This window comes from Procambarus clarkii, chromosome 40 (genome assembly GCF_040958095.1).
Source record: "Procambarus clarkii isolate CNS0578487 chromosome 40, FALCON_Pclarkii_2.0, whole genome shotgun sequence".
NCBI classification, from domain to species: Eukaryota; Metazoa; Arthropoda; class Malacostraca; order Decapoda; family Cambaridae; genus Procambarus; species Procambarus clarkii.
Genome location: NC_091189.1, coordinates 34,634,775 through 34,657,609, shown reverse-complemented (window position 1 = coordinate 34,657,609; position 22,835 = coordinate 34,634,775). Strand labels below are relative to the sequence as shown.

The following is a 22,835-nucleotide window of genomic DNA, read 5'->3' as shown; positions in this document are numbered from 1 at the left end:
GCTGATTCCATACACAGCTTTAAGTGTAGATATGATAGAGCCCAATAGGCTCAGGAACCTGTACATTAGTTGATTGACCGTTGAGAGGCGGGACCAAAGAGCCAGAGCTCAATCCCCGCAAGCACAACTCGGTAAGTATATATATATATATATATATATATATATATATATATATATATATATATATATATATATATATATATATATAATATAATTATATATATATATATAATATATAATTATATATATATATACATATATATATATATAATATATATATATATATATATATATATATATATATATATATATATATATATATATATATATATATATATATATATATATATATATACTTACCGAGTTGTGCTTGCGGGGATTGATATATATATATATATATATATATATATATATATATATATATATATATATATATATATATATATATATATATATATATATATAACTGAAAACTCACACCCCAGAGTTGCATATTGTCCTGGGGACCATTCAGGCTTGTTCGCATATATATATATATATATATATATATATATATATATATATATATATATATATATATATATATATATATATATATATATATATATATATATATATATATATAAGAAAATAGAAAAAGACCCCCTTGCTCCTCTCCTTTTCTGCTTAGTCATCAAACAACCTAACCTATAAAGATAGGTTAGGTTAGGTTAGATGGGGTTGGTTAGGTTCGGTCATATATCTACGTTAATTTTAATTCCAATAAAAAAAATTGAACTCATACATAATGAAATTGCTAGCTTTATCATTTCATAAGAAAAAAATTAGAGAAAATATATTAATTCAGGAAAACTTGGCTTATTAGGCAAATCGGGCCTTGCATAGTAGGCTGAGAAGTGCGTTCTGGCTACTAGGTACGACATGTATATATATATATATATTGGTGTATACTGGCAGCAGGTTTTCTTTCAAACATGTTTCATTGAATATGACCGCATATTCTGTATTTATTATTTTCTGGTTTAGGGCTTCTATCCCTCTACCTATTTTCTTAGCATCAGGGCTGATAATATTCTACAAAACCAAGAAGACTTCAGAGCTCCTTATCAAAAACAGCCCGAAGCCGACGGAGAACCCTCAACAGCAGTCAAGCGTTGTATACATGTACACTTGCCCCCACGAAGGATGTAACCTTCAATGTAAGTACATAGGTATGACGTCGACCAAGCTGACGAGGCGTTTGACATGCCATCTTCAATCTGGTGCCCCTAAGAATCACATGAGACAAGCCCATGACATTACTCTAACAAGATAAATGTTGAACAAGAATACTTGCATAATAGACAAAACCCAAGATTCAAGAAGATTACAAATTCTTGAGGCAATTCACATAAGAATAGAGCGACCTACCATGAACACCCAAATCACGGAACTATTTACTCTACCCACCATGAGAGTAAGGACAAGACAAGAACATATCGATGCCAACACAGAAGACAATGTCCAACATAACAGGCCAATTACACTGGATTAATCTTTGTGTTTGGATAGGAGATGCCTCGTATGGGCCAATAAGCCTTCTGCAGCCCCTATGTTTATCCCTTATGTATCCCCCCATGTTTTCACCTTCATTGTATTATCACCTGACCTAATGCGGGTATAAAATCAACTAGTATTGTAAGATCTGTTCACTTGAGAATGAACCATGGAGGTTCGAAACGTCGTGCAAATTATACAAATAAGTGTAATACACTCTATAGTAAATCACTTCTTTTCTTCACCTTAAAAGTACGAAAATGAGTTTTGGAGAACTCATATATATATATATATATATATATATATATATATATATATATATATATATATATATATATATATATATATATATATATATATATATATATATATATATATATATATATATATATATATATATATATATATATATATATATATATATATATATTAATCTTTGGACAACACCCACCAGTGGGACTCGAACCCAGAAAGCACAACTACCTTCCAGTAGCTGGCATAACTAGTATGCTTTAACCCACTACGCCATCAGACCTTACAAAAGAAGTAGATAGTTCGAGATATATATATCTCAAACATCTCTACCTCCCGAAGGCACCAGATGAGTGAGGGGTCAGTCTGCATTTTTCGTCAAGCCACTGTCAATGTGAGAGAACTCGTGTCCAGCTTATAAGCCTATACTTGCATAAACCACAAGTGAAGATAAACAATCTTTGGACAACACCCACCAGTGGGACTCGAACCCAGAAAGCACAACTACCTTCCAGTAGCTGGCATAACTAGTATGCTTTAACCCACTACGCCATCAGACCTTACAAAAGAAGTAGATAGTTCGAGATATATATATCTCAAACATCTCTACCTCCCGAAGGCACCAGATGAGTGAGGGGTCAGTCTGCATTTTTCGTCAAGCCACTGTCAATGTGAGAGAACTCGTGTCCAGCTTATAAGCCTATACTTGCATAAACCACAAGTGAAGATAAACAATCTTTGGACAACACCCACCAGTGGGACTCGAACCCAGAAAGCACAACTACCTTCCAGTAGCTGGCATAACTAGTATGCTTTAACCCACTACGCCATCAGACCTTACAAAAGAAGTAGATAGTTCGAGATATATATATCTCAAACATCTCTACCTCCCGAAGGCACCAGATGAGTGAGGGGTCAGTCTGCATTTTTCGTCAAGCCACTGTCAATGTGAGAGAACTCGTGTCCAGCTTATAAGCCTATACTTGCATAAACCACAAGTGAAGATAAACAATCTTTGGACAACACCCACCAGTGGGACTCGAACCCAGAAAGCACAACTACCTTCCAGTAGCTGGCATAACTAGTATGCTTTAACCCACTACGCCATCAGACCTTACAAAAGAAGTAGATAGTTCGAGATATATATATCTCAAACATCTCTACCTCCCGAAGGCACCAGATGAGTGAGGGGTCAGTCTGCATTTTTCGTCAAGCCACTGTCAATGTGAGAGAACTCGTGTCCAGCTTATAAGCCTATACTTGCATAAACCACAAGTGAAGATAAACAATCTTTGGACAACACCCACCAGTGGGACTCGAACCCAGAAAGCACAACTACCTTCCAGTAGCTGGCATAACTAGTATGCTTTAACCCACTACGCCATCAGACCTTACAAAAGAAGTAGATAGTTCGAGATATATATATCTCAAACATCTCTACCTCCCGAAGGCACCAGATGAGTGAGGGGTCAGTCTGCATTTTTCGTCAAGCCACTGTCAATGTGAGAGAACTCGTGTCCAGCTTATAAGCCTATACTTGCATAAACCACAAGTGAAGATAAACAATCTTTGGACAACACCCACCAGTGGGACTCGAACCCAGAAAGCACAACTACCTTCCAGTAGCTGGCATAACTAGTATGCTTTAACCCACTACGCCATCAGACCTTACAAAAGAAGTAGATAGTTCGAGATATATATATCTCAAACATCTCTACCTCCCGAAGGCACCAGATGAGTGAGGGGTCAGTCTGCATTTTTCGTCAAGCCACTGTCAATGTGAGAGAACTCGTGTCCAGCTTATAAGCCTATACTTGCATAAACCACAAGTGAAGATAAACAATCTTTGGACAACACCCACCAGTGGGACTCGAACCCAGAAAGCACAACTACCTTCCAGTAGCTGGCATAACTAGTATGCTTTAACCCACTACGCCATCAGACCTTACAAAAGAAGTAGATAGTTCGAGATATATATATGGGTTCGAGTCCCACTGGTGGGTGTTGTCCAAAGATTGTTTATCTTCACTTGTGGTTTATGCAAGTATAGGCTTATAAGCTGGACACGAGTTCTCTCACATTGACAGTGGCTTGACGAAAAATGCAGACTGACCCCTCACTCATCTGGTGCCTTCGGGAGGTAGAGATGTTTGAGATATATATATCTCGAACTATCTACTTCTTTTGTAAGGTCTGATGGCGTAGTGGGTTAAAGCATACTAGTTATGCCAGCTACTGGAAGGTAGTTGTGCTTTCTGGGTTCGAGTCCCACTGGTGGGTGTTGTCCAAAGATTGTTTATCTTCACTTGTGGTTTATGCAAGTATATTCTTATAAGCTGGACACGAGTTCTCTCACATTGACAGTGGCTTGACGAAAAATGCAGACTGACCCCTCACTCATCTGGTGCCTTCGGGAGGTAGAGATGTTTGAGATATATATATCTCGAACTATCTACTTCTTTTGTAAGGTCTGATGGCGTAGTGGGTTAAAGCATACTAGTTATGCCAGCTACTGGAAGGTAGTTGTGCTTTCTGGGTTCGAGTCCCACTGGTGGGTGTTGTCCAAAGATTGTTTATCTTCACTTGTGGTTTATGCAAGTATAGGCTTATAAGCTGGACACGAGTTCTCTCACATTGACAGTGGCTTGACGAAAAATGCAGACTGACCCCTCACTCATCTGGTGCCTTCGGGAGGTAGAGATGTTTGAGATATATATATCTCGAACTATCTACTTCTTTTGTAAGGTCTGATGGCGTAGTGGGTTAAAGCATACTAGTTATGCCAGCTACTGGAAGGTAGTTGTGCTTTCTGGGTTCGAGTCCCACTGGTGGGTGTTGTCCAAAGATTGTTTATCTTCACTTGTGGTTTATGCAAGTATAGGCTTATAAGCTGGACACGAGTTCTCTCACATTGACAGTGGCTTGACGAAAAATGCAGACTGACCCCTCACTCATCTGGTGCCTTCGGGAGGTAGAGATGTTTGAGATATATATATCTCGAACTATCTACTTCTTTTGTAAGGTCTGATGGCGTAGTGGGTTAAAGCATACTAGTTATGCCAGCTACTGGAAGGTAGTTGTGCTTTCTGGGTTCGAGTCCCACTGGTGGGTGTTGTCCAAAGATTGTTTATCTTCACTTGTGGTTTATGCAAGTATAGGCTTATAAGCTGGACACGAGTTCTCTCACATTGACAGTGGCTTGACGAAAAATGCAGACTGACCCCTCACTCATCTGGTGCCTTCGGGAGGTAGAGATGTTTGAGATATATATATCTCGAACTATCTACTTCTTTTGTAAGGTCTGATGGCGTAGTGGGTTAAAGCATACTAGTTATGCCAGCTACTGGAAGGTAGTTGTGCTTTCTGGGTTCGAGTCCCACTGGTGGGTGTTGTCCAAAGATTGTTTATCTTCACTTGTGGTTTATGCAAGTATAGGCTTATATATATATATATATTATTATATTTTATTATTAATAAAAGGGAGTTCGAGTCACCCCAGAAGTGACTCGAACCAATATTGCCAGGAACACTATGCATCTGGTTTTCAGTTGCATATATGCCTGGGGAACCATTCAGGCTTGTTCGCATTTGTGTTGCTCACGTGGCCCCACAAATAGGAGGTGATTTGATAACATGACTATGCCCAAGATTACCATCAAAGTGCCGTCGGTGTAATATCCAACATTGTAATAGTTCTTAACGCTACCATTGTTGTAATAACCCTTAACCCTACGTCTCTCTACTCTTTCCCTCTTCACGCAATACCCCAGCTTAACACTGTTATAGTCCAGTATGACCCCTCACTGGACTGCCACGAATATAAGCTGAATATTAAATGAGGAAGACACAATAAGAATAGGGGTTATTAATTTATAACTAATAATTAAAATCATTAAAACACTGCCACCACCTTCCCAAACATAAATGAATGTGTCTATATTATTGTTTCCCCAGGAAGGAAGGGACTCAGTAATCATGGAACTCAAAGGGGCAAGCAAATAAATCTTAATGGATTAATACTGTAATCATACTGAACTGAAGGGAGAATTCAAGAGCGACTTTAATATTCATAAGATGGAGGAGAACACAGGAACTTTCCAAGTTAACCCTCAACCAGATATAAAAATGACCAAGTAGGAAAATATATTAAAAACGGGAATTAACTAAATACCACTGAACCAATTATACAATTAATTATTGAACATGTAAATTAAAATCAAAATTGAACATATATCCTACTCTATTATCCCTAAAGAGGCAAAATGGATATCTACTGAGGACAAATCTGGAGGAAAAAACTCTAGATTTCTTGCTCCTGCCATTGCATTGCTTTACAACATATCACTTGAACTCCAAACCTTTCCGGATATTCTAAAAAAAAAAAAAAGAAAAGCGAGAGTAACCCCCAGTCCATAAATGTGGTAATCTCACTCATGTACATAATTTCAGACCTATATCAAGTCTGCCAACCATGTCAAAAATATCTGAAAACCTATTCTACATGCAGCTTTACTCTTATCTAACCAAACACGATATACTTAGTTCTTGCTAATATGGCTTTAGACCCAAAAGAAGCACTAACGATGCACTGATTAGTATGATTAACTTGATGCATGCAGCTCTTGATAAAAATAAGTTCCCTGTTCGTTTATTTGTTGACCTACGTAAGGCTTTTGACACTGTTAACCACCAAAACCTTCTTCTTATATTACATCATTATTGAGTCAGAGGTCACTCCCTCCAAAACATTTAGTCTTACCTTAGTGATAGGCTCCAGTATGTTTCTGTGAATAATTCCATTGCTCCCACTCTACCCAACAACATTGGGTGTTCCACAGGGCAGCATACTTGGCCCTCTCCTTTTGCTCATCTACCTTAATGACCTTCCATATGCCTCTCAACACGTCAACCCAATTTTATTTGCTGACGACACAACTTTCATTTTCTCTAGTCCTAACCTTCTTACTCTGAATGATAGTGAATTCTGAACTAAATAAAGTCCATTTTTGGCTACCTGCTAACAAGCTCACCCTTAACATTCACAAAATATTTTATAGTTTATTTGGTAATAAATCCTCAGATCAATTTAATCTACGAATGAACAATATCCAAATTAGTAACAAAATAGATGGTATTCTTGGTGTTGGTGTTCTCATCGATAACAAGCTTAATTTCCAGGGCCACATTCAAAATATTGCAAAAAAAAAATCTAATACTGTTGACATTCTTCCAAAGATCAGATATTATGTACCTCGCCCTGGCCTGGTGACGCTCAATTACTCTCTCATCTATCCTTATCTGAATTATGATATTTATGCTTGGCGTTCTACAACCCAAAATCTTCTACGTCTTCTAATTAGTCAACACAAAGCTGCTATTAGAACAATATCAAACTCTGGCCCCAGACAGGTCTTGGTACCTTTACTTAAGTTTTTGAATGTGTTAGATATTAAGTCACTACACATCCTCTCAAGTGTATTCTATATATTTATACTCTGAACTGTAATGCCAATCCTGACCTTGAACGCTTCCTAGAAGGTTGTAACAGAACCCATGGGCACCACACCAGAGACAAATACCTATTTGATATTCCTAAAGTGCGACCTAACAAAATTAGTAATGCTCTAGAAATCAAGGGACCCAGAATGTGGAGTGACCTTCCCAATCATGAAAAATGGTTGTACCTCTCAATCAGTTTAAGAGGAAAAACGAAGTATTACCTAATAAACTCCATGTAACCTACCTTAGCCCCCCCCCCCACCCTAAATGACTTATCAAGTCATCCCATGTCTTGCTATTTTCAAACAATACAGTTTTGTTAACCAACTTGTAAAACTGCTGGTGATTTCCGCCATTTTGTTTTTTGTTTATTTGATTTGATTTTGATACCCATCAAACAGGTGGTAGCGGACCCAATACCCAGCCTGCGGGCAGTAGGTTGGGTATTGGGTCCACTACCACAGATTCTATTGGGTCTGTGGTAATCACCACAGATTCTCAAAGGAATTGATAGGGTAAATCAAGACAGGCTATTTAATACAAGGAACACACGCAGGTGGAAATTGGGTGCCCAAATGAGCCACAGAGATATTAGAAATAACTTTTACTCCATACACAGTTTGAAATTTAGATAGGATAAAGCCCAATAGACTCAGGAACCATCAATTGATTGACAGATGAGAGGCGGGACCAGAGAGCCAACGCTCAACCCCCGCAAGCACAACTAGGTGAATACAACCAGCTGAGTACACACATTATTTCTTATACAGTATAAACAAATGAGTCGCTTCCCATTCTTCTAAGAGGATATATCAACTGAATACAAAACTAGGAAGAAATCCTTTTAATTCAGGAAAATTTTAAGAGTTACATTCATATGGTCCCTCATAAGTCCATAGGTCTATTGCAATGTTCTAATGCCTGTTGCAGTGTTCTCATGCCTATTGTGGGAAAACTTGACTCAAGTACATCATTTAAATGGATACTATTTCGATAACTTACGAAGGACCACCACTTTTTTAGACAAAGTAGAATAGAGAGTAGAGCAAATGGTTTGATATTTAACTACAGGAACTAGTGTCCTATGGATGTTTTAATTAATATTACATTGAATATTCAAGGGGTCTGTATGTTATGAATCAAATCTGCTCACCTGAAATGGGAGGTTACATGCAAAAAGATTAATATATCCCAAGCATGATTCTGGCGCTGGTTCTTTGCCAGATTAATATGTAAGTAAATTAAATTGATTATATAAGAATAATTAGAGGGAAATGTACCTCAAAATACTACAATAATAAGGCCATGTATATGGTCAAATAAATGGGTTAGTATAATTGATCTTATTAGATCATTAAAGTATCTACATTGGTTATTTCTCTACAATAACAATTAACAGCTTAGCTATGAAATTAAGAGAGATGAAATCGGTTGCCACACTCCACTGACGACGTGTTGCGTCTGACAAATTGTTGCACGTGAAAGTGGGGAAGCCTAGCACCTCGCTTGACGTGGCCTCGGGAGCTGGAAGGCAATTACAATGTAAAACTCTTCTACGTAACTAATTACAGATACATTTAATACGGAATTCTTCCTAAATATCTGTCACTGCAGAATTCTTCTGCAGAAATGAATAAACTATAAATTCCTATATAAATTACGGAATATTGCAAGAGAGGAGACCGTAAATAGACCTGAACTAACTATTGGTTTCAGGGTCTTCATGCCACTTGATGACGAGTAACCTACCAGTTTGTTACGTATGCATACTTTGTCAAACCTTAATAGGACGTTACTACATTAAACTCCTAGACAAAACTTTATCAGCTGGATCTGCAGGTGATCTCTCTCACGCTGCTAATATGGCGTCCTCCACGCAAGTGGACTCTCCTTCCTCCCTGGCTGCGATACGCATGCGCGGAACACTCAAAGTGATCTCGAGCTTAAAGTATTTTATTTACTTATTATTAATCAGGGAAGTGAAGACTTGTGACTGATATTTATATCACTTATATTTATACTAAGGCGCAATATAATTTTTGCATAGTGCGATTTAGCTTACTAAGACTGCACAAAATAAATGAAAGGAATATTATATATTGTTTTATACTATAATAATTTCCACTGTAGTTATTAATACACCTAAATTAACGAATTCAGTAAGCAATAATATGCTATGTAAATAATCAACTAAATAAACGATGATCCTTAGTAAAGGAATGTAACTAACTAAACTCTGTTTAGATGCAACTAAATGTGGAGAGAATTCATGTTTTAGCCTGTCGATACCTCCCGGCGTCATTCTGACTGTAGGAAGAATTTGGCAAATATTGCTTCGTAATAGAAACATTCATTGAATTAGTTCTACAAATTAGTAGGTTTAGTAATCACTACGATTAATACAATGATGATGTATTATAATACAAGATATGATGTATTAGTGTTGGAAAATTTCCAACACCTATTGCAGTGTTCTCATGCATACGGCAATGTCCTATGTTTTAAACTACTGGGCATCATTCAGCAAGACGACAATCACCAACATATGCATGTCGGGCCGAACTATAAGTTCCTTAGCAATTCGAAAGTTACAAACATGCGAATCACGTGCAAATATGATTGGTTTCCCAACAGGACAGTCAGACTTGATTCAATAACATGACACTCATTAACTACCATCATTATTATATAAGCACCACCTAACATGACACGAGCCATAATTCTAGGTAAAAGTTGTGTTTGACACCATTCCTTCCCTCCGTCCCATCCCAAATTCCATATTCTGTTCCCTTTAATGTACAATATAGACGTAACGGCTTGGGGTTTTCCCCTGATAGTTCTGTTCCCCTCGAACTTTGCCTTGACCTCCGCCTCAGACAGGTTAAGGAAGACGTCTTGAAGGTACTTGTCACAGCTCTAGTAAGGAACCGGCAGCCTTCAAGTGCCCGTCAATGACATCTTCCCTAAACTCTAACCAAAAGTCAGACCAAAGTTTGAGGGGAATAATTGTCATTTTAAATGCATCGGAGGCATAAGCAGTTAGTTAATAACACTAACCATGGATAAAAAAATTACATAGTGCAATTAGTTAATCTCACCATTTGTTTCTGGAGAGCAGAATAGTTGTCTTTTCTATTCCTGTGGTCGTCTCGCACAACTGGACGGTTGAAGAAAACCACAGTAACGACCACTATGGCTGTCAGGAGCGCTGAGGCCACAGGAACCGTCCTCATCATGTCGACCAGATCTTTGAGAGAGAGAGTGAAGGGTGTATGAGAAAGTAGGCAGTGAGAAAGTAACGCAGGAAGTTACAGTACTCGTAATTCTGTGGCCCGGGTTCGATTCCCGGACCAGGCAAAAACAAATGGGCAAAGTTTCTTTCACCCTGATGCTTCCGTTACAGAACAGTAAATAGGTACCTGGGAGTTAGCCAGCTGTTATGGAGCTGCTTCCTGGGTGTGTATTTGTCTGTGGGTGGGAAAAAAATTTAGTAGTTACAGTTTATTGATTGACAGCTGAGAGGCGGGCCAAAAGAGCACAGCTCAAGATTCAGGGGAACAGCTTACCTGTAACGATTCGAGAAAGAGACCTGGGAGTGGATGTGACACCTAATCTAACTCCTGAGGCACACATAAATAGGATAACGACAGCAGCGTACTCTACACTGGCGAAAATTAGAACTTCATTCAGAAACCTAAATGAGGAGGCTTTTAGGGCGCTTTACACTGCCTACGTGAGACCCGTCTTGGAGTATGCGGCGCCATCATGGAGCCTCCACCTGAAGAAACACATAAAGAAACTGGAGAAAGTTCAGAGGTTTGCGACGAGGCTTGTCCAAGAGTTATGAGGGATGGGATATGAAGAGCGTCTGAAGGAACTGAACCTTACGACACTAGAGAAAAGAAGGGAGAGAGGAGATATGATAGGGACATATAAAATACTCAAGGGAATTGACAAAGTGGAAATAGATGAAATGTTCACACGTAATAATAACAGAACGAGGGGACATGGGTGGAAACTGGAAACTCAGATGAGTCACAGAGATGTTAGGAAGTTTTCTTTTAGCGTGAGAGTAGTGGAAAAATGGAATGCACTTGGGGAACAGATTGTGGAAGCAAATACTATTCATACTTTTAAAACTAGGTATGATAGGGAAATGGGACAGGAGTCATTGCTGTAAACAACCGATAGCTGGAAAGGCGGGATCCAAGAGTCAATGCTCGATCCTGCATGCATAAATAGGTGAGTACACACACACACACACACACACACACACACACACACACACACACACACACACACACACACACAGTTACGGTGAGGGGTGAGACCTCCGATTGGCGTGAAGTCACCAGTGGAGTCCCACAGGGCTCTGTACTCGGTCCTATCTTGTTTCTGATATATGTAAATGATCTCCCGGAGGGTATCGATTCATTTCTCTCAATGTTTGCGGACGATGCTAAAATTATGAGAAGGATTAAAACAGAAGAGGACTGTTTGAGGCTTCAAGAAGACCTAGACAAGCTGAAGGAATGGTCGAACAAATGGTTGTTAGAGTTTAACCCAACCAAATGTAATGTAATGAAGATAGGTGTAGGGAGCAGGAGGCCAGATACAAGGTATCATCTGGGAGAGGAAATTCTTCAGGAGTCAGAGAAGGAAAAAGACTTGGGGGTTGATATCACGCCAGACCTGTCTCCTGCAGCACATATCAAGCGGATAACATCAGCGGCATATGCCAGGCTGGCCAACATACGAACGGCATTCAGAAACTTGTGTAAAGAATCATTCAGAACTTTGTATACCATATATGTCAGGCCAATCCTGGAGTATGCAGCCCCAGCATGGAGTCCATATCTAGTCAAGGATAAGACTAAACTGGAAAAGGTTCAAAGGTTTGCCACCAGACTAGTACCCGAGCTGAGAGGTATGAGCTACGAGGAGAGACTACGGGAATTAAACCTCACTTCGTTGGAAGACAGAAGAGTTAGGGGGGACATGATCACCACATTCAAGATTCTGAAGGGGATTGATAGGGTAGATAAAGACAGTCTATTTAACACAAGGGGAACACGCACAAGGGGACACAGGTGGAAACTGAGTGCCCAAATGAGCCACAGAGATATTAGAAAGAACTTTTTTAGTGTCAGAGTGGTTGACAAATGGAATGCATTAGGAAGTGATGTGGTGGAGGCTGACTCCATACACAGTTTCAAGTGTAGATATGACAGAGCCCGATAGGCTCATGAATCTGTACACCTGTTGATTGACGGTTGAGAGGCGGGACCAAAGAGCCAGAGCTCAACCCCCACAAACACAACTAGGTGAGTACACACACCACATACCCTGTATACCACTTATGTAAGACCAATCCTGGAGTATGCAGCTCCAGCCTGGAGTCCATACCTAGTTAAACACAAAGTTAGACAAAGTTTGCTTAGAGAAGATCCAGCGGTATGCCACCAGGTTCGTCCCAAAACTTCGAGGAATGAGCTACGAGGAAAGGCTAAAGGAGCTGAACCTCACATCCCTGGAAAACAGAAGAGTAAGGGAAGACATGATAATCACCTACAAAATTCTCAGGGGAATTGACAGGGTGGACAAAGACAAACTCTTCAGCACGGGTGGGACACGAACAAGGGGACACAGGTGGAAACTTAATACCCAGATGAGCCACAGAGCCGTTAGAAAGATTTTTTTCAATGTCAGAGTAGCTAATAAATGGAATGCACTAGGAAGTGATTATATGCATTATGATTAAGTGGAAGTGGAAAACAATTATGGGTTTCAAGATCAAGGCGCCGTTCAATAGCAAGATAAATAAGATGGTATTATCCAACCTACCAGTGATTGCTCTCCATCAATACACATGTATAATAAATGCAGCTCTTGCATCTGGACTTTTCCCCATATACTTCAAGAATGCCACAATAAGATTAATCCCCAAGCCAGGTAAACCCCCAACCCAAACTGAAAACTACAGGCCAATTTCCCTCCTCGAAGTACCAGGTAAAATATTCGAAAAAATTATCAATCAGAGACTTGTGAAGTACATGGAGGAGGAAGGAAAGTATAACACCAGGCAGTATGGGTTTAGAAACCGCAGAGGGGCCCATACAGCTATAGCCCTGATCTACGAGCATATAGCCAACGCAGTGTCGAAAAAGATCAGTGTAATATAGTGCTTAGAGACTTTTCGAAAGCCTTCGACAAAGTGTCGCACACAGGCCTAAAATATAAGATATCTGAACTAGGGCTTCCTGAGAGATTTACTGCTACTCTCTGCAGCTTTATAGACAACAGAACTGCTAGGCTTAATATCGGCAGCTACTTGGGTGACGTAATAGAACTGAAAAGTGGAGTACCACAAGGAAGCTGCCTCTCCCCCACTCTATTCAACATATATACAGCTGACCTACCCCAACCCCAACATGGAGAATACATCACATACGCTGACGATGTCACCCAAATAATATGCCAACCGGGACCATCAAAGCCGCTTCTAGCCGACAAGACCAAGGCGGCAATTGAACTCATAAACAACTTTGAGAAGCAATGGAAAATTAGCACCAACAAGCAATAGTTTCAGATAATACACATTGCGAAAAGAAACCCGGACCCCATCATCTTTGACAACCATCCGATCCAATACGGGGAGGTAGGCAGAATACTCGGACTTATGATAAATAGAACAGGGATACAAATTCATGTAAGGGACCGACTAAACAAAGCCAAAGCAGCAAGATTCCGAAGCCTCAGTACTAACATTCAGATCCACATATAAGGCTCTAGTTCGGCCGCATCTTGAATATCCCCCAGTACCACTACACACCATAAAGAAAACTAACATGCAGAAACTGCAAGCAGTGCAAAATAAGGCACTAAGGAGAGCAGCAAAACACCGTCCACCATATGATCAGACAATCCAGGAGCTCCATGAACTCCTGAACATACAGCCACTAAACATCAGACTGCAGCACCAAGTCATCAGGGTGTGGAACACCATCGAAATGTTAGAGGACCCAATGCTTGAAAGATTGCTCCAAGATGAGACGCCCCGCTCCCACAGCTGGTGGCCCAAGAGCCTCGATTCACTAGATGAAAACCCAGCCCCACGATGCATTATTCCCAGATGATATACTAACCAGATATCCTTCCCCCCATAATTGAAAAAATTATTATGTATGAGTATAGTTATGTATTTGCATATGTAAATGGGTATATATATGTGAGTACGAGGGTGTATGTATATATTATATATGAATGCTACACTGTATTCATATATAGACATCCATATGTGGTGAAACACATGTGAAGAACCTCTCACACTCACAGCTCCCTGACAAGAGGGAGCCAGCTTAGCTCAGCTGTCAACACCCACACATCGTGTCAGAAAGGCGGACAGCCCGCCTGCTTTCATACCTCTCACTGTATTTCCCACTTCTATACTTCCCTTCACCTATGCCTCTCCTTCCTCTTTACTCACCCCCCCCCCCCAAAAAAAAAGGAAGTGATGTGGTGGAGGCTGACTCCATACACAGTTTTAAATGTAGATATGATAGAGCCCAGTAGGCTCAGGAATCTGTACACCAGTTGATTGACAGTTGAGAGGCGGGACCAAAGAGACAAAGCTCAACCCCCACAAGCACAATTAGGTGAGTACACCACACACACACACACACACACACACACACACACACACACACACACACACACACACACACACACACACACACACAGGCTGGTGTGGGGCCTCGTAGCCTGGTGGATAGCGCGCAGGACTCGTAATTCTGTGGCGCAGGTTCGATTCCCGCACGAGGCAGAAACAAATGGGCAAAGTTTCTTTCACCCTAAGTGCCCCTGTTACCTAGCAGTAAATAGGTACCTGGGAGTTAGTCAGCTGTCACGGGCTGCTTCCTAGGGTGTGTGTGTGTGGTGTGGAAAAAAAAAAGTAGTTAGTAAACAGTTGATTGACAGTTGAGAGGCGGGCCGAAAGAGCAAAGCTCATCCCCCGCAAAACACAACTAGTAAACACACACACACACAGGTATGAGCTACGAGGAGAGACTACGGGAATTAAACCTCACTTCGCTGGAAGACAGAAGAGTTAGGGGGGATATGATCACCACATTCAAGATTCTCAAGGGAATTGAGAGGGTAGATAAAGACAGTCTATTTAACACAAGTGACATACGCACTAGGGGACACAGGTGGAAACTGAGTGCCCAAATGAGCCACAGAGATATTAGAACTTTTTTATGTAAGAGTGGTTGACAAATGGAATGCATTAGGAAGTGATGTGGTGGAGGCTGACTCCATATACAGTTTCAAGTGTAGATATGATAGCCCAATAGGCTCAGGAATCTGTACACCTGTTGAATGACGGGACCAAAGAGCCAGAGCTCAACCCCCGCAAGCACAATTAGACGAGTATAACACACACACACACAGAGGAAGCCTCCCGTAGCAGCTGTCTAACTCATAGGTACGTATTTACTGCTACTGAACAGACGCACCAGAGTGAAAGAAACTCTGCCCATTTGCTTCCTCCTCCGCCGGGGTTCGAACACGGACCCTTAGGACTACGAATCCCGAGCGCTGTCCACTCAGCCGTCAGGCCTTGTGGGGGACCCGATGTGATCTTGGTGACCCGGATCTAGTCTGAAGAGTGAGAGTATAATATGGGAGACTAACCAAGTGTAGAGAGTTGTAGTGATGATTCGGAGTTAGAGACATAGGCTGGGGATGAGTTGTTGAGGGTGACCAGTTTGGTCCGGTCCAGTACTGGTAAGGGCAGCCAAATTACACAAGTGGGATTTGTTAAAAATTGTAACTATTGCCATTCTATTTCATATAATAAATTATATTAGATATCCCGACGGCCTTTTTTCACCCTTCCTCATATTCTCTCAAGTGGGTTCCTGGGCAAAGCTTTTCCTAGGTGTGATGATCACGAGTGAAGGAAGTGTTGCAGGGGGTTAGGGGGGAAATGGAGGGAGGGAGATATGGCATGTTATGACAGGTTGTCAATACCATAAAATTGTTAATTTTATATACCTATGTACACATACACACATGTGTATTGAAGAGGGTTTATAACTGGTGTTTACAGTGTGACGATAATCTCTTTCAAGAGAGATTGAGCCTGCTCTTCCCTACATAATTACGTCAATATACAAGATACTAAATAGAAGATACGTTCACCAAGTATCGCCAAACGTTTTGCCCAGAGAGCAAATCGTACCCAGCACACCTGGCCACCGTTGTAACCAGCTGACTGCTCATCCTCTGCCTGCTTGTTGCTGATTGGCTGGTGTCTCGTTGCACCTGCCCTCCGCCACCACCACAAGTCGACGTCTGGGCTGCAGTGCGCCAGTCTCGTCAGAATATCTCAGTGCTCCATGCAGTTGACATCTCTTGCTGGTAGACTAAGCCTTGGCTTTCATGTACTAAGGGAGGTGGCAGCTCGAAGCCAGTATTCCAGCACTCATATTTTATTTTACTATCACTGTAACTTACTTGTCTTAGCGTAACTTTTCATTTGCCAGTGATTATTCATGTTATTTTTGCTTGTTGACTTATCCTGCATATTTTATGAGATTACCTTTATTCATGTCTTGTTTTTCTAGAGTAATTAAAATTTCATTGTTTATATACTTGTGTTTTGTGTGTCTTCCCATTACCTTACCACAGACGAAAGGACCAACTTTTCTCTTTTTTTTTGATTATGTGACGAGGCCCTGCCCCTAGCTTTTGAAACAGCCGAACACCAACGCTTTACCGTCACAACAGTGATAGGACAGGGCAGGGTAGATAGACACTTGGCTTCTGGAAAGACTATGTACTTTGATCTGGGAAATATGTTTACTTTGATAAGGGTGAAAGTACAGAGCTAACTCACTTGTTCTGAAATAACTAAGTTTTGTGAATATTGAACTAAGCAGAAGACATGAGCCAGAGAATCGTAACTATCTCATTTCTTCTTATGAGTCTGAAATAACTATATTTTTAACTCTCAGGGGAATTGATCTGTTAATAACGAGACAATTAAGGTGGGGACAAGATCAGGAGCTTTGTAACTAAATTGTTCTTTTTTACTATGTCGGATATAACTGTTTTAAATTTTGCGGAAATAAACTGTTAATAGCAAAGCTATAAGAGTGATCAGAGGCGGAGGACAGGAGCCAGAGCTCGGTAACTACCGTGATTTTATTTAATACATCTGAAATATAACTTTATAAATTTTGAGAGAATCGGTCTGAAAATAGCAAAGTTATAAGTGTAAACTAAGGTGGGGACAAGAGCTGGAACTCGGTAACTCTATTTTCTTTTCCAACTACTTTCGAAATATGACTATTTGAAATTTTAGGGAAATTGAATTGTTAATAACGAAACTACTCATATAAATGTATACAACCGGATCTAAGAACTAATGTTTAATACTAGTAATTACTAAACAAACTCCTAATAAACATATCCTTCGAAAATGGACTTCCTTCGACCTTAACTTTTCTCTTAAATGGGTGCAGTAGAGTGAGTATATTTTCTTCATAAGAATTCCTTAACATGACAGAGTATTTTTTTCCTATAAAAAAATATTAAGAATGCAGTAAGGATTTTTGTTCCAATGAAAAATCTTTAAACTCCATAGAAGAAAATTGGGGACTCTGAAAAAAACAAAAATTACCCTAAGACAGGAAACCGCTTAACGTAAATATTTTCCTAAGATGGGTCCTCTACCCTTTTTAAGGTGACGGCATAGCTGTAAATGAGGCTCAAAACCAGCATTTACTGCTTAGTCGTCTTCCCTACTACTGATGTGGTAGTATTAGTCAAGTGGGCTGAGTTAGATAGCAGAAGCAGCCGATTCTCAAACTATTTATTGGTAACCTGTAGGTGGTAGGGACTGGGAAGCAGATTGGTATGTGATCTCTGATATTATTTAGCATGGAAATGTTGCGTTATTTGTTGCTTGCGGTGTTATGTATAGGTCGAGCAAGTTGTACCAGTACCATAACTACCGTCACTATTACTAGCGCTACCAGAACAATCGCCACTGCCATCACAATCATCAAAACCATTACCACCACTACCAGCTCTACCATTGCCATCGCCAATAATGCCGCACCACACACACACACACACCTGTCACAACTACGACTCGTAACACATTAATCTACAACCATCACCATTAGCAGTCTTCCTCCCCCCCCCCCCCCCTCCACTCCTTCACTTACTACTTCAGCCAAATACCCAACCATCAACACCACACAACCAAATCAAACTTCCCACTTATGAATTCCCGTCACAACCGCCACATTATACTCCCTTCCCCCCATCTTCCACCACCAATACCCGCATCACCACAACCTCGACTCTATACCCATCCACAACTACCAGTACTCTCAGACTTCCTGTAATCCAAAAGTTAGGAGTAAGTGTCAGGTAGTGAATCAAGCACAACATCACTTGACAAATAATGGTTGAGAGTAGTGGTGGTACACGTGAGGAGTCGTGGGGACGCCACGGTGCTCCTCAAGCCTTCCTGCTCCACCTGTGACACAGACCATGACCAGCCATGCTAATGTACTCACATAGTTGTGCTTGCAGGGGTTGAGCTCTGGATCTTTGGGCTCGCCTCTTCACAGTCAATGAACTGATTTTTTTTCCACACACACACACACACACACACACACACGGGGGGAGGTCTGGTAGCTGAGCGGACAGCTCGCAGGACTCATAATTCTGTGGCCTGGGTTCGATTCCAGGACCAGGCAAAAACATATGGGCAAAGTTTATTTCACCCTGATGCCTCTGTTACATAGCCGTAAATAGGTACCTGGGAGTTAGACAGCTGTTATGGAGCTGCTTCCTAGTTGTGTATTTGTGTGTAGGTGGGAAAAAAATTAGTAGTTAAAGTTGATTGATTGACAGTTGAGAGGCGGGCCAAAAGAGCACAGCTCAACCCCCGCAAGAACAACTACGTCAATACACACACACACACATACACACACACACATACACACACACACACACACACACACACACACACACACACACACACACACACACACACACACACACACACACACACACACTCACCCTGTATACCACTTATGTAAGACCAATCCTGGAGTATGCAGCTCCAGCCTGGAGTCCATACCTAGTTAAGCACAAGACAAAGTTAGAGAAGATCCAGCGGTATGCCACCAGGCTCGTCCCGGAACTGAGAGGAATGAGCTACGAGGAGCTGAACCTTACATCCCTGGAAAACAGAAGAGTAAGGTGAGACATGATAACCACCTACAAAATTCTCAGGGGAAGTGACAGGGTGAACAAAGACAAACTCTTTAGCACGGGTGGGACACGAACAAGGCGACACAGGTGGAAACTTAGCATCCAGATGAGCCACAGAGACGTTAAAAAGAATTTATTCAGTGTCAGAGTAGTTAATAATTTGAATGCACTAGGAAGTGATGTGGTGGAGGCTGACTCCATACACAGTTTCAAATGTAGATATGATAGAGCCCAGTAGGCTCATGAATCTGTACACCAGATGATTGACAGTTGAGAGGCGGGACCAAAGAGACAAAGCTCAACCCCCGCAAGCACAATTAGGTAAGTACACACACACACACACACACAGAGGAAGCCTCCCGAAGCAGATATCTAACTCCTAGGTACATATTTACTGCTACTGAACAGACGCATCACAGTGAAAGAAACTCTGCCCATATCTTTCCTCCTCCGCCGGCGATCGAACACGGACCCTTACGACTACGAATCCCATGCGCCGTCCACTCAGCCGTCAGGCCTTGTGGTGGTCCCGGTGTAACTATTGCCATTCTATTTCATATATAATTATATTAGACAATCCGACGGCCTTTTTTCACCCTTCCTCATATTCTCTCAAGTGGGTTCCTGAGCAAAGCTTTTTCTACGCTTTAAGAGATTAAGGGTAGAAATAGAGATTATGGTAGATGAACTGTGTAAGAGAAGTATCTGGTAACAGGATTCATAAGATTAGTATCACAAAATAACTATACCAATCCACTTTTAACAACATCTGCTCCTCACTCTCCACCACAACTACCACCAACCACAAATATCACCCCACCACAAATACCACCCCAACACAAATATCACCCCACCACAAATATCCCCCCACCACAAATATCACCCCACCACAAATATCCACCCACCACAAATATCACCCCACCACAAATATCACTCACCACAAATATCACCCACCACAAATATCACCCACCACAAATATCACCCACCACAAATATCACCCCACCACAAATATCCCCCCACCACAAATATCACCCCACCACAAATATCACCCCACCACAAATATCACCCCACCACAAATATCACCCACCATAAATATCACCCCACCACAAATATCACCCCACCACAATTATCACCCACCACAAATATCACCCCACCACAAATATCACCCCACCACAAATATCACCCCACCACAAATATCACCCCACCATAAATATCACCCCGCTACAATTATCACCCACCACAAATATCACCCCACCACAAATATCACCCCGCTACAATTATCACCCACCACAAATATCACCCACCACAAATATCACCCCACCACAAATATCACCCCCACCACAAATATCACCCACCACAAATATCACCCCACCACAAATATCACCCCCACCACAAATATCAACCCACCACAAATATCACCCCACCACAAGTGCCTCGCACCACAACTTCCACCAACTACAGCTAACACCTACCACACATACCACCCAGCATAACTACCACCCAGCATAACTACCACTCACCATAACAACTACCAACCACAACTACTACCATCAGAATATCACCATTATCAGTCCAAACCTATATTCTTTCTCCTTGGACTAGTCGGTGCAAGGAGAGTCTTGTATCTTGGAGGGTCCAAGTTCAATCCCTGATGGCCATATTGCTAGGTACCGTTCCATCCCTCCGTCCACATATTGCAGGGGCTAAATCCACACATCCCTTTCCAGTGCTGTATAGTCATGCTGTTTAACCTTTCTCCTAATTATCATTTTAATAACCCCTTTCCTCCCCCCCCCTCGCAACTACCATCTCAACACCCAGTCCTCACAAACATCAAACAAAATGTGTACCAACGTACTATACCGCTGGTGAGATCGCTGTGGAAGCTGTTAGACACGAGGACGTTTGGCTTCTGACTGGATGGCTGGTGGTTGTGCTCTCCCGCTGGTAAGGGGAGCGCTCACAGGTGTTCATAATTGTAGGGTTTCCGTATGTGTCCCAGATGATGTGTCTGTTGTCGGAAAGCCACCATTCTGAGCCACATCATCACACACTTTCCACACCACACCACCATCATTGCAGTATATTGCAAGGTTGCGCGTGTGTGTGTGTGAAGGAGGGGGGGGGGTGAGTGTTGGGTTGATGTACTCACCTAGTGGTGCTTGCGGGGAAGGGTCGATCTTTAGCTCTTTGGTCCCGCGTCTCAACCTACTGATGTACAGATTCCTGAGCTTCTCAGGCTCCATCGTATCTACATTTGAAACTGTATATGGAGTCAGCCTCCATAACATCACTTCCAAGTGCAATCTATTTACTAACTACTCTGACACTGAAAACTTAGTTTTAAAGTCTTTGTGACTCATTTGGGTACTCAGCTTCCACATGTGTCCCCTTGAATGTGAGGTGAAGTTCCTTCAGCCATTCCTCATAACTCATGACTCTTTGTTCTGGGATTATCCTAGTGGCATAGCTTTGAACTTTTTCCAGCTTCGTCTTGTGCTTGACAAAGTACGGGCTCCATTCTGGGACCGCATATTCCATGATTGGTCTTACATGTGCGGTATACAAGGTTCTGAAAGATTCCTTTCACAGGTTCCTGAAGGCAGTTCTGATGTTAGCCAGTCTTGCATACGCCACCGATGTGTGATATGATGTGGGCTGATCTTATAATCTTTTGATGTGGGCTTCAGGAGACAGGTTTGGCGCGATATAAATTATTAGATTTCTCTGTCAGTTTCGTGAAGGACTTCATCTCCCATTCTGTATCCAGTGTCTGGCCTCTTATTTCCTACCCCTAGTTTTATTACCGTACATTTACTTGGGTTGAACTTTAGTAGCCAATTGTTTGACCATTCCTTCAGTTTGTTTTGCTCATCTTATAGCCTCATACTATCTTTCTCTTTCTTAATCCTCTTCATAATTTTTGCATCACCAGCAAACATTGAGAGGAACAAGTCTATACCCTCTGGAAGATCGTTTGTATATAAACTATTAGAAACAGGATGGGTCCAAATACAGAGCCCTGGTGGACTACGCTGGTGACATCTCGCCACTCTGATGTCTCCTCCTCACTGTTATTCGCTGTTTCCAGTTGCTTAGATACTCCTTTATCCACTGGAGCACCTTACCTTTTACTCTTGCCTGTTGCTCCAACATTTGTAACAGCCTTTTATGGGGTACTGTGTCAAAGGCTTTCTAACAGTACAAGAAAATGTAGTCTGCTTACCTTTCGCTTTCTTGCCTAATTTGTG

The 22,835-nt window shown here is 41.3% G+C and overlaps 1 protein-coding gene across 3 annotated transcripts in view; it reads right to left on the bottom strand.

The window, feature by feature from the left end:
* LOC123758114 (uncharacterized) overlaps nucleotides 1-22,835 on the bottom strand; it is a 92,043-nt gene that overhangs the window by 11,534 nt on the left and 57,674 nt on the right. For 2 of the 3 annotated variants that reach the window (XM_069338950.1, XM_069338952.1), the window contains exons 1-2: nucleotides 21,443-21,511; nucleotides 10,386-10,534 (exon numbers count right to left, since the gene is read on the bottom strand). In XM_069338950.1, the coding sequence (XP_069195051.1) occupies nucleotides 10,386-10,523 (138 nt within the window). In that variant the 5' untranslated portion in view covers nucleotides 10,524-10,534; nucleotides 21,443-21,511. Of the gene's footprint in view, nucleotides 1-10,385; nucleotides 10,535-21,442; nucleotides 21,512-22,835 lie in introns of those variants that run through there. The other variant, XM_069338951.1, reaches the window with a different exon arrangement.